The sequence below is a fragment of the Tachyglossus aculeatus genome, chromosome 21 (assembly GCF_015852505.1).
Source record: "Tachyglossus aculeatus isolate mTacAcu1 chromosome 21, mTacAcu1.pri, whole genome shotgun sequence".
In the NCBI taxonomy this organism is placed as follows: Eukaryota; Metazoa; Chordata; class Mammalia; order Monotremata; family Tachyglossidae; genus Tachyglossus; species Tachyglossus aculeatus.
In genome coordinates, this window is record NC_052086.1 from 34,006,863 (window position 1) to 34,019,862 (window position 13,000).

The following is a 13,000-nucleotide window of genomic DNA, read 5'->3' on the forward strand; positions in this document are numbered from 1 at the left end:
CCCATGTGGGGCTCGCAGTCTTCATCCCCATTTTACAGATAAGGTAACTGAGGCACGGAGAAGTTAAATGACTTGCCCAAAGTCACACAACAGATGCGTGGCAGAGCCAAGATTAGAACCCACGACCTCTGGGTGGAGGTGGGAGGTGGGGGACAGAGGGTCTTCTCAAGCATTGACTCTTCGGCTCTGAACTGAGAGAGGTGATCAGGCAAACCCCACCAGTGCCATTTAACGGGGCCAAAACAGTCAAGGAGACTAGAAGCCTGAGTCAGTCAGTCAGACGATCATATTTATTGAGCGCTTACTGTGTGCATACCACTGTACTAAGCACTTGGGAGAGTTAAAATACAACAGTAAGTAGACATGTTCCCTGCCCATGATGAGCTAAAGGGGAGACAGAATGCTGTAGATGTAGACCATCCCTTAAAAAGCTTCATTTACAGTAGGGCTGATGGAAAAATTCACAGGGCTAATCCAGGAATCCCTCCTGGTGGCAGAGAGCTTTAAGGTGGATTTTGAAGGAATAATAATAATAATAATAATAATGGCATTTATTAAGTGCTTACTATGTGCAAAGCACTGTTCTAAGCGCTGGGGAGGCTACAAGATTATCAGGTTGTCCCTCATGGGGCTCACAGTCTCAGTCCCCATTTTACAGATGAGGTAACTGAGGCACAGAGAAGTGAAGTGACTTGCCCAAAGTCACACAGCTGACAATTGGCGGAGCCGGGATTTGAACCCATGACCTCTGACTCCAAAGCCCGGGCTCTTTCCTAGTGGAAACAGCACGGGCCTGGGAGTCAGCGGATCTGGGTTCTAATCCCGGCTCTGTCAGTTGCCTACTGTGTGACACGGTCCCTTCTCTGTGCCTCAGTTTTCTCATCTGTAAAATGGAGATTTAATGACTGTTCTCCCTTCTACTTAGTCTGCGAGCCTCATATGGAACAAGCAGTGTGTTTGACCTCAATAACTTGTATCTACCCCAGCACTTAGAACAGTGCTTAACCCATACAAAGCACTTAACAAATACCATGATAATAATAATGACCCAGACTGAGCCCCTTCTCCCAGACTGAGCCCCTTCCTTCCTCTCCCCCTCGTCCCCCTCTCCATCCCCCCATCTTACCTCCTTCCCTTCCCCACAGCACCTGTATATATGTATATATGTTTGTACATATTTATTACTCTATTTATTTATTTATTTATTTTACTTGTGCATATCTATTCTATTTATTTTATTTTGTTAGTATGTTTGGTTTTGTTCTCTGTCTCCCCCTTTTAGACTGTGAGCCCAATGTTGGGTAGGGACTGTCTCTATATGTTGCCAACTTGTACTTCCCAAGTGCTTAATACAGTGCTCTGCACATAGTAAGCGCTCAATAAATACGATTGATGATGATGATGATGATGAATAATGGTAATAATAATAATAAGAGAAGGTACCGGGCCTGAGGAAGAGAATAAGGAAGGACATTTCAGGAAGGAGGAATCAATCAATTAATCATATTTATTGAGTGCTTACTGGCTGCACAGCGCTGTACTGAACGCTTTGGATAGTACAGTAAAACAGAATTTGTAGACACAATCCCTGCCGACAAAGAGTTTGCAGTCTAGAGGGATGATGATGATGATGATGATGATGATGGTATTTGTTAAGCGCTTACTATGTGTGAAGCACTGTTCTGAGCGCTGGGATGGTCAGCTGAGGGGCCCAGAGGCAGGTGATTTTGTTTGTATGGCCGAAACAGAGAGCCAGGGGATATTCCAGGGATCCCTCTGGATGCCCCTCTCTAAAGAGAACCCAGGCAGTCCAGCTCCCTGTCACGGCAGCAGACTACCGGCCTAGTCTGAGGCTGGGGAGGGGAAAGAGAGGGGAAGGAGCTTCAGATGTAATCTAGCATTTTCGGACTGCTGTCACCATCCTGCAGGGCAGTGGACAACTGGCTGAAAATTAAATGTCAGCATGGTAATGCATAAAGGTCATCGGAGGCTCGGACTTCAGTATCTCGGCTGGGTCCTGTCTGACGTATTCGGCGTGCTGGCCCAGTCCCCTGCCGACCTCTCCCGCTCGCCCTCTGACCTCCTCTCTTTTTGCTCCGCAGGAGTGGCTGACCAGATTTGGCTACCTGCCCCCGCCTGACCCTGTGACCGGGCAGCTGCAGACCCAGGAGGAGCTGACCAAAGCCATCACAGCCATGCAGCAGTTTGGAGGCCTGGAGGCTACGGGGGTGTTAGGTCAGTGCTCTCCCTCCATCCCCCTGAGCCAGACCGGTGGGAGTTGAGGGGAGTGCAATACAGCATATCTGATAGAAGCAGCATGGCATAATAATAATAATAATGATGGTATGTTAAGCTCTTACTTTGTGCAAAGCACTGGGGAGATACAAGGTGATCAGATTGTCCCACGTGGGCTCACAGTCTTAATCCCCATTTTACTGATAAAGTAACTGAGGCCCAGAGAAGTGAAGTGACTTGCCCAATTGGCAGAGCCAGGATCTGACAATTGGCAGAGCCAGGATTTGAACCCATGACCTCTGACTCTAAAGCCCTGGCTCTTTCCACTGAGCCACGCTGCTTCTCTAGAGGAACAAACACAGGCCTGGGAGTCAGAAGGTCATGGGTTCTGTTCAATTCACTTGTCTGCTGTGTGGCCTTGGGCAAATCATTTCACCTCTCTGTGCCTCAGTTACCTCATCTGTAAAATGGGGTGAAGACTGTGAGCCCCACGTGGGACAGGGACTGTGTCCAACCCGATTTGCTTACACAGATCCTGGCACATATCCTTGCACAGATCCTTGCACAGATCCTGGCCCTTACCAAATACCGCAATTATAATGATTACACATTCATTTCCCATAGTAGCTTACAGACTGGAGGGGAAGACAAGTAAATTACAGATATGTACATTAAGTACTGTGGGGCTGAGGATGGGGTGGCTGTTTTTAAAGAGTGCAATTCCAAGTGCATAAATGATACAGAAGGGAGAGGGAGTAGAGGAAAGGAGGGCTTAATCAGGGAAGGGCTCTTGGAGGTGCGTTTTTTAATAAAACTGTGAAAGTGAGAAGAGTGGTGGTCTCTTGTATATGAAGCAGGTGAATGTGCAGGCTTCCTTCCTTCGACTTCCTAGAGAGGTTCGAAAGACTCTGCCACCCTTTCATAACCCCCAAAACATCTAGCTCCACACCCACTTTCTATATTTCCAGCTCTGTGGCTGTTAGGAATGAGAGCATCAGTCAGTCAATGGTTTTTGTTGAGCCCTTTCAATGCGGAGAACACTATCCTAAGCACTTGTCCAAGATAAGGGTTCATGGACCTGATCCCTACCCTTAAGGAGCCTCCAGTCTTTAATGGAATTGTCTTGTTTGTAGTCTGATTTCTTTCAGGCATAGCCTCGGTTTTTTCATACACTGAACCCGAGGGCATAACCCGTGCTTATCGGCATGGCTGTTATCGCTGTGCCCCACCAGGGCAGGAAGAAAGTCAGTCAGTCTTATTTATCGAGTGCTTACTGTGTGTGGAACACTGTACTAAGCGCTTGGAAGAGTACAATATAACAATATAACAGACACACTTCCCTGCCCACAACGAGTTTACAATCTAGAGGTGTTGAGAGACATTAGTATAAATAAATAAAATTACAGATATATACCAAGGTGCTTTGGGGCCGGGTGGTGGGGGTGAATAAAGGGGAGCTTCCCAGACTAAGCCCCACTTTTCCTCATCTTCCACTCCCTTCTGCGTCGCCCTGACTTGCTCCCTTTTCTCTTCCCCCCTCCCAGCCCCACAGCACTTATGTATAGATCTGTAATTTTATTCATTTGTATTGATGGCTGCCCCCCCACACACACACGCAGACTGTAAGCTCATCGTGGGCAGGGAATCTCATTGTTTATTGTTGCATTGTACTTTCCCAAGTGCTTAGTACAGTGCTCTGCATACAGTAAGCACTCAATAAATACGATTAAATGAATAAATGAATGAGTGAGTGGGAGAAGAGGAAAGGAGAGCTTAGTCAGGGAAGCCCTCTTAGAGGAGATGGGCCTTCAATAAGGTTATGAAGGTGGGGAGAGTAATTGTCTGTCGGATATGAAAAGCAAAGGCATTCCAGGCCAGGGCAGGATCTGGGAGAGAGGTCGGCGGCGAGATAGATGAGATTGAGGTACAGTGAGAGGGTTGGCATTAGAAGAGCAAAACGTACGGGCTGGGTTGTAGTAAGAGAGTAGCAAGGTGAGGTAGGAGCGGGCAAAGTGATTGAGTGCCTTAAAAAAAGCTATCCCTAGTACCTGTGAGAGTCACTGGTGATTATCAGTAAGAAATTACCCGGGTCAGGCGACCTGCTATTTTTGTGACTCCAGGAACCTGAGGCAGACAAATGAGTTCTCACAAGCCATGGTCTTTAATAGGATTTCAGGGCAGATTTATGAGTGTTTACAGAAGGGGAAAAGCCTGGCCCCCTTCTTTAAAGAAAAATACTCATTCATTGCATCACCACACCCTGGGAAGCAGGTCTTCCAAAGGAAAGCCAGCCATGAAGGACATTTTATAGATTTTTAATTACCGTGATTTACTATTACAAAGGAGAAACGGACCGTGTTTTCAAACAGCTCATTAACTTTTTTTGCCCTGCCTCCCCTCTGGACTGTAGGTTCGGGGAGGGTGATGGGGCTTGTGGAAGAAAACTGGGCGAGCATGGGCAGAGTTACTAGACCTTTCTCCCCCAATGTGATGGCAGGATCCTGGGGAGCCAAGCTAAATGGAGACCCATCTGTATTCCCACCCCACCCTCACCGCTCAAGCCCCTCTGAGAGCCAATGCCCGGGAATGTTGACTCCAAACGTGGAATTCCCCTCGGTGCCCAGATGTCCTTATTTGCCTGATTTTTTTCAAGAGTGATGAGAAAGAAATGAAGTGGTCCCATTTTCCGTATGCCCTTGCTGGATTAGTCTGTTTTTCGTCGAGAAACAGCATGGTATAGTGGATAAAGCATGGGCCTGGGGCTCAGAAGGTCATGGCTTCTAATCCTCACTCCATCACCTGTCTGCTGTGTGACCTGGGGCAAATCACTTCACTTCTCTGTGCCTCAGTTATCACATCTGTAACATGGGGATTGAGACTGTGAGCCCCATGTGGGACACATTTTTTGAGCCCCAACTTGGTGCAGTGCACTGTACTAGACACTCAGAAAGAACAAGACTAAGGGACATGTTACAAGACTATTTACAACTAGAGGTCAAAAGTGAAGTGGACACATATGCTTGGGTGCTAAGGAGAGTATAATAAGTTCATAAGAGCTAGAATTGGCTGGTGGGATAATAAGGCTCAGGGTGCAGGAAAATTAATCAGGGAAGGCTTGTTGAAGGAGGGATTTAAAGTGGAGAGCGCTGTGATTTGTCATCTGATGTGGAGAGGAGGGAGTCTCTTGTTTGTAAGCTCGTTATGGGCAGGGAATGTGTCTGCTTATTCTCTGGTACTGTACTCTTCCAAGCATTTAGAACAGTGCTCTGCATATAGTAGGCACTCAATAGATACATTCATTGATCGATTGAGGCCCAACTTGGGGGGGAACAACGTGAGTGAGGGGACGGAGGTGGGAGAGCAGAGAGTGGGAAGAACAAAGATGGTGATGGGAAAGGTGAGGTTACGTGGTGTTATATTGTACTCCCCCAAGAACTTAGTGCAGTGCTCTGCACACAGTAAGTGCTCAATAAATGCAATCGATTCGTTCACTGAAGAGTCTTGAAGCCAACTGCGAGGAGTTTTTGTAGGATGCGAAGAGTCCCGGGAAATCAGTGCAGGGTTTTGAGGAGAGATGTGGGCCGAGTGATGATTCAGGAAGATGATGCAAGCAACAGTAGGTGGTGTAGAAGGGAAGGGGGAGAGGCCAGAGGTTGGGAGACCAGCGATGAACCTGGTCTAGCCATGACAGGAGCAGAGCTTTTCCCAGAGGGTTGCAATTTGGGTGGACAGTAAGGGTTGGGTGGAAGAAATAATGCGCAGAAAAAAAATGCCAGGATTTGGCAGTGGGAGCCTTGCCCTCTGCCTGGCCAGAACCTGCTAAATCTGTTTCGTCAAAGAAATGTTTCATCAAAGGACATGTTGAAAGATCGTTTCCTTTGAAAACGTTAGTTCAGGTTGGCCAACCGTTATTTCAGTTGTTGAGGCAAAAGAGCCATATGTTTGGGGGTGGTTAAGCATCCAAATGCCAAACATTTTTGTAGATGCCTCCCGCGGGCTGGGCCATTGCTCTTACCCCACGCCTCCTCCCCAGGGATTTTATCGGGGCCAGGAACTCTTGTAAGACGTGAGCGGCCATCTGGTGCAACTGTTTGCCAAGAAGCATTACTGCAGTTAGGACGGCCCAGACTTTGTCAGAAGTGTTTGCTTGGCTCTCAGGGCAGGCTGTTCACAGAGAGATCGGAAAAGGTGTGTTCCCTGTGTCCAATTCCCTTGCAGGCACGACCTGATGCTTCCTCTGCATGGCCCAGGGCTCAGGAACAGAGTTCAGTGAGTCAATCAGTGGTATTTATTGATCACTTACCGTGTGCAGAAACCTCTACAGAACACTTGGGAGAGTACAATATAACACGAAGACACGTTCCCTCACCACCAGGAGTGTACAATCTAGAAGGGGAGACAGACACGAAAATAAGTAATGGATATGGACATTAAGTGCTGTGGGGCTGAGGTGGAGTGAATGAAGAGTGCCATGTTTTCCCTGCGGCAGTAGTAGGAATGCAGGCGAAGGGAGGCTGTTGATTCAGGACAGAAGTCCTGAGCCCCTCTTCCCAAGCCCTGCCTCCCATCTGCTCTGAATGCGGATGGGGAAGCTTCTGGATAAATTCTCGAAGGGACCCTAGAGGAGCCAGGAGCCAGGACCCTAGAAGAGCATCATCATCATCATACAAGTTGGCAACATATAGAAACAGTCCCTATCCAACAGTGGGCTCACAGTCTAAAAGGGGAGACAGAAAACAAAACCAAACATACTAAAAAAATAAAATAAATAGAATAGATATGTACAAGTAAAATAAATAGAGTAATAAATATGTACAAACATATATACATATATACAGGTGCTGTGGGGAAGGGAAGGAGGTAAGATGAGGGGGATGGAGAGGGGGGACGAGGGGGAGAGGAAGGAAGGGGCTCAGTCTGGGAAGGCCTCCTGGAGGAGGTGAGCTCTCAGTAGGGCCTTGAAGGGAGGAAGAGAGCAGAGGCCTTAGGGCCCATAACTGAGTGTTGAGCCTCCTGAAGGCCTGTGAGCTCCTTGGCAGGGATCAGGTATGTAAAATGTATTGTCCTCACCTGAGTGCTTAGTACAGAGCTCTGCACGTAGCCCCTAAGGTCAGTAAATACTATCGATTGATAGCTGCCTTGGAAGTCCTCCCCATCCCCCCCGCCCTACCTCCTTCCCCTCCCCACAGCACCTGTATATATGTTTGTACAGATTTATTACTCTATTTATTTTACTTGTACATATTTACTATTCTATTTATTTTGTTAAAGATGTGCATTTAGCTTTAATTCTATTTGTTCTGACGATCTTGACACCTGTCTACATGTTTCGTTGTCCGTCTCCCCCTTCTAGACTGTGAGCCCGTTGTTAGATAGGGACTGTCTCTATATGTTGCCAACTTGTACTTTCCAAGCGTTTAGTACACTGCTCTGCACACAGTAAGCACTCAATAAATACGATTGAATGAATGAGGTCATCCTTCCCTCTCATACAATTCCTCCCAGTGTAGTCAGGCAGTGATGAGATGGGGAAGAGTAGGGCGGGGGGTCACTTCTGCCCCTCCGAGGCTCATTGCCCTGGGGCAGTCCCACCCTTACCACACATTCCCACAGTTCCCTCCTGGGAGGAAGCGCCTGCACCCCCAATCCTCGCTGTGCCCTTGGGAACATGGAAAGAGTATGGGCCTGGGAGTTAGAGGATCTATGTTCTAATCCCAGCTCTATCGCTTGTCTGCTCTGTGACCTTGGACAAGATACTTAACGCCTCTGGGAAAGTGTCGGCTCATTCTGCTTTATCGTACTCTCCCAAGAACTTAATACAGTGCTCTACACGCAGGAAGTGCTCAATAAATACCACTGAGTGATTGATTCTCTGCACCTCAGTTTCCTCATCTGTAAAATGGAGATTAACACTGTGAGCCCCTTGTGGGATAGGGACTGTGTCCAGCCAAATTATCTTGTATCTTGTCATATGCTGTCGAGTTGTTTCCGACCCATAGCGACACCAGGGACACATCTCTCCTAGAATGCCCGGCTCTACATCTGCAATTGTTCTGACAGTGTATCAATAGAGTTTTCTTGATAAATCCTCAAAATCTCCAGTGGCTACCAATCAATCTGCATATCAGGCAGAAACTCCTCACCCTGGGCTTCAAGGCTGTCCATCCCCTCGCCCCCTCCTACCTCACCTCCCTTCTCTCCTTCTCCAGCCCAGCCCGCACCCTCTGCTCCTCCGCCGCTAACCTCCTCACCGGGCCTCGTTCTCGCCTGTCCCGCCGTCGACCCCGGCCTGGAATGGCCTCCCTCTGCCCATCCGCCAAGCCAGCTCTCTTCCTCCCTTCAAGGCCCTATTGAGAGCTCACCTCCTCCAGGAGGCCTTCCCAGACTGAGCCCCTTCCTTCCTCTCCCCCTCGTCCCCCTCTCCATCCCCCTCATCTTACCTCCTTCCCTTCCCCACAGCACCTGTATATATGTATATATGTTGGTACACATTTATTACTCTATTTATTTTACTTGTACATATCTATTCTATTTATTTTATTTTGTTAATATGTTTGGTTTTGTTCTCCGTCTCCCCCTTCTAAACTGTGAGCCCACTGTTGGGTAGGGACTGTCTCTATATGTGGCCAACTTGTACTTCCCAAGCGCTTAGTACAGTGCTCTGCACACAGTAAGCGCTCAATAAATATGATTGATTGATTGATTGATTGATTGATAAAAAGTATGGAAGCAGTTTACCATTGCTGCTTTCCGTGCAGTAAACTCGAGTCTCCACCCTCGACTCTCTCCGTGCCACTGCTGCCCAGCTCGGGCGAGTTTTGACTCGTAGCCGATTGCCTGCCACTTGCTAGCCCCTGCCCAAGCTAGAAATGGAAGGGGGAGGCCTCTGCTTGACTCTACCTCCCAAAGCCGAGCCATAGGAGAGACTGGGAAACTCTCCAGGGGTGACCTTGAGAGGGAATCTTGTATCTACCTCAGTGTTTAGTACAGAGCCTGGTACATAGTAAGCACTTAGCAGCATGGCTGAGTGGAAACAGCATGGGCTTGGGAGTCCAAGGTCATGGGTTCTAATTCCGCCTCTGCCACTTGTCAGCCGTGTGACTTTGGGAAAGTCACTTAACTTCTCTGTGCCTCAGTTACCTCATCTGGAAAATGGGGATTAAGACTGTGAGCCCCATGTGGGACAACCTCTCCCAGTGCTTAGAACAGTGCTTGGCACATAGTAAGCGCTTAACAAATGCCATCATTATTATTATTATTATTATTATTATTATTATTATTCTCTGGGCCTCAGTTACCTCTTCTGTAAAATGGGGATTGAGACGGTGAGCCCCACGTGGGACAGGGACTGTACCCAACCCGATTTGCTTCTATCCACCCCAGCGCTAGAAGCAGCGTGGCTCAGTGGAAAGGGCCTGGGCTTTGGAGTCATAGGTCATGGGTTCAAATCCCAGCTCCACCACTTATCAGCTGTGTGACTTTGGGCAAGTCACTTAACTTCTCTAGGTCTCGGTTACCTCATCTGTAAAATGGGGATGAGGACTGTGAGCCCCCCGTGGGACAAACTGATCACCTTGTTAACCTCCCCAGTGCTTAGAACAGTGCTTTGCACATAGTAAGCACTTAATAAATGCTATCATTATTATTAGTAGTAGTAGTATTAATAATAATAATGTTGGTGTTTGTTAAGCACTTACTATGTGCCAAGGACTGTTCTAGGCGCTGGGGTAGATACAAGGTCATCAGGTTGTCCCACGTGGGGCTCACAGTCTTACTCCCCATTTTACAGATGAGGTCACTGAGGCACAGAGAAGCAAGTGACTTGTCCAAGGTCACACGGCTGACAGTGCCTGGCACATAGTTAAGCGCTTAATAAATAATAATAATGATGGCATTTATTAAGCGCTTAATATGTGCAAAGCACTGTTCTAAGCGCAGGGGAGGTTAGAAGCAGTGTGGCTCAGTGGAAAGAGCATGGGCTTTGGAGTCAGAGGTCAGGGATTCAAATCCTAGCTCCACCAATTGTCAGCTGTGTGACTTTGGGCAAGTCACTTCACTTCTCTGGGCTTCAGTTACCTCATCTGGAAAATGGGGATTAAGACTGTGAGCCCCCTGTGGGACAACCTGATCACCTTGTAACCTCCCCAGCGCTTAGAACAGTGCTCTGCACATAGTAAGCGCTTTTTAAATGCTATTAGTATTATTGTTATTATTATTATTACAAGGTGATCAGGTTGTCCCACGTGGGGCTCCCAGTCTTCATCCCCATTTTCCAGATGAGGAAACTGAGGCTCAGACAGCCCAGCCCGTACCCTCCACTCCTCTGCCGCTAACCTCCTCCCTGTGCCTTGTTCTCAACTGTCCCGCCGTCGACTCCCGGCCCCCATCCTCCTCCTGGCCCGGAATGCCCTCCCTCCGCACATCCACCAAACTAGCTCTCTTCCTCCCTTCAAAGCCCTACTGAGAGCTCACCTCCTCCAGGAGGCCTTCCCACACTTAGCCTCCTCCTTCCTCTCCCCCTCCTCTCCCTCCCCATCCCCCCCAGCCTACCTCCTTCCCCTCCCCACAGCACCTGTATATATGTTTGTACAGATGTATTACTCTATTTTACTTGTACATATTTACTATTCTATTTATTTTATTTTGTTAATATGTGTTGTTTTGTTGTCTGTCTCCCCCTTGTAGACTATGAGCCCGCTACTGGATGTTACCAATTTGTACTTCCCAAGTGCTTAGTCCAGTGCTCTGCACACAGTAAGCGCTCAATAAATACGATTGAATGAATGAAGTGACTTGCCCAGAGTCACACAGCTGACAAGTGCGGAGTTGGATATGAACCCATGACCTCTGACTCCAAAGCCCGGGCTCTTTCCACTGAGCCACGCTGCTGCTCCCTATGTGAGCCCGCTGTTGGGTAGGGGCCGTCTCTATATGTTGCCAACTTGTACTTCCCAAGCGTTTAGTCCAGTGCTACCAATCAATCTGCGCATCAGGCAGAAAGTCCTCACCCTGGGCTTCAAGGCTGTCCATCCCCTCGCCCCCTCCTACCTCACCTCCCTTCTCTCCTTCTCCAGCCCAGCCCGCACCCTCCGCTCCTCCGCCGCTAACCTCCTCACCGGGCCTCGTTCTCGCCTGTCCCGCCATCAACCCCCGGCCCACGTCATCCCCCGGGGCCTGGAATGCCCTCGCTCTGCCCCTCCGCCAAGTCAGCTCTCTTCCTCCCTTCAAGGCCCTACGGAGAGCTCACCTCCTCCAGGAGGCCTTCCCACACTGAGCCCCTTCCTTCCTCTCCCCCTCGTCCCCCTCTCCACCCCCAATCTTACCTCCTTCCCTTCCCCACAGCACCTGCATATATGTATATATGTTTGTACATATTTATTAATCAATCAATCAATCAATCGTATTTATTGAGCGCATTACTATGTGCAGAGCACTGTACTAAGCGCTTGGGAAGTACGAATTGGCAACACATAGAGACAGTCCCTACCCAACAGTGGGCTCACAGTCTAAAAGGGGGAGACAGAGAACAGAACCAAACATACCAACAAAATAAAATAAATAGGATAGAAATGTACAAGTAAGATAAATAAATAAATAAATAATACTTGTACATATCTATTCTATTTATTTTATTTTGTTAGTATGTTTGGTTTTGTTCTCTGTCTCCCCCTTTTAGACCGTGAGCCCGCTGTTGGGTAGGGGCTGTCTCTCTCTGAGCCCCTTCCTTCCTCTCCCCCTCGTCCCCCTCTCCATCCCCCGCATCTTACCTCCTTCCCTTCCCCACAGCACCTGCATATATGTATATATGTTTGTACATATTTATTACTCTATTTTACTTGTACATATCTATTTATTTTATTTTGTTAGAATGTTTGGTTTTGTTCTCTGTCTCCCCCTTTTAGACTGTGAGCCCGCTGTTGGGTAGGGACTGTCTCTCTATGTTGCCAACTTGTCCTTCCCAAGCGCTTAGTCCAGTGCTCTGCACACAGTAAGCGCTCAATAAATACGATTGATTGATTGATTGATGATGGATTGATTGAGCGCCCCCTGCTGTCTGTCCCCCCTGTCGCCGCGTAGACGAGGCGACGCTGGAGCTGATGAAGACGCCGCGCTGCTCCCTGCCGGACCTGGCCGACGCCGCGCCCCGCGCCAAGCGACAGGCGACGCCCGCCACCAGGTGGCGCAAGAGGAACCTGTCGTGGAGGTGAGCGCGGCCGACGCGCGCGGGGGCGCGCCCGACGCGAGCGGGGGCGCGCGCGGCACGCGCGGGGGCGCGCCCAGCCGACGGGCCGCGCAGGCGCCCTCAGCCAGAGTAACAATAATAGCATTTACTACCATTTTATTTCATTCATCCATTCAGCCGTACTTATTGAGCGCTTACTGTGCGCAGAGCACTGGACTAAGCGCTTGGGAATGATGATGAAGGCATTTATTAAGCGCTTACCATGTGCAAAGCACTGTTCTAAGCGCTGGGGTAGAGACAAGGTCATCAAGTTAACCCCACGTGGGGCCCACAGACTTCACCCCCATTTTCCAGATGAGGGAACTGAGGCCCAGAGAAGGGAAGCGACTTGCCCAAAGTCACCCAGCTGACAAGTGGCGGAGCCGGGATTTGAACCCACTACCTCTGACTCCAAAGCCCGGGCTCTTTCCACCGAGCCACGCTGAAGTCCAAGTTGGCAACATAGGGAGACGGTCCCTACCCAACAGCGGGCTCACGGTCTATTATTTTATTTTGTTAATGTGTGTTGTTTTGTTGTCCGTC

At 48.8% G+C, this 13,000-nt stretch overlaps 1 protein-coding gene across 1 annotated transcript in view; it reads left to right on the forward strand.

The window, feature by feature from the left end:
• The window catches only part of MMP17 (matrix metallopeptidase 17), a 136,865-nt gene that overhangs the window by 93,411 nt on the left and 30,454 nt on the right, over positions 1–13,000 (forward strand). The window contains exons 2-3 of the mRNA XM_038762966.1: positions 2,103–2,235; positions 12,313–12,439. Coding sequence (XP_038618894.1) covers positions 2,103–2,235; positions 12,313–12,439 — 260 coding nt within the window. The remainder of the gene's footprint in view (positions 1–2,102; positions 2,236–12,312; positions 12,440–13,000) is intronic.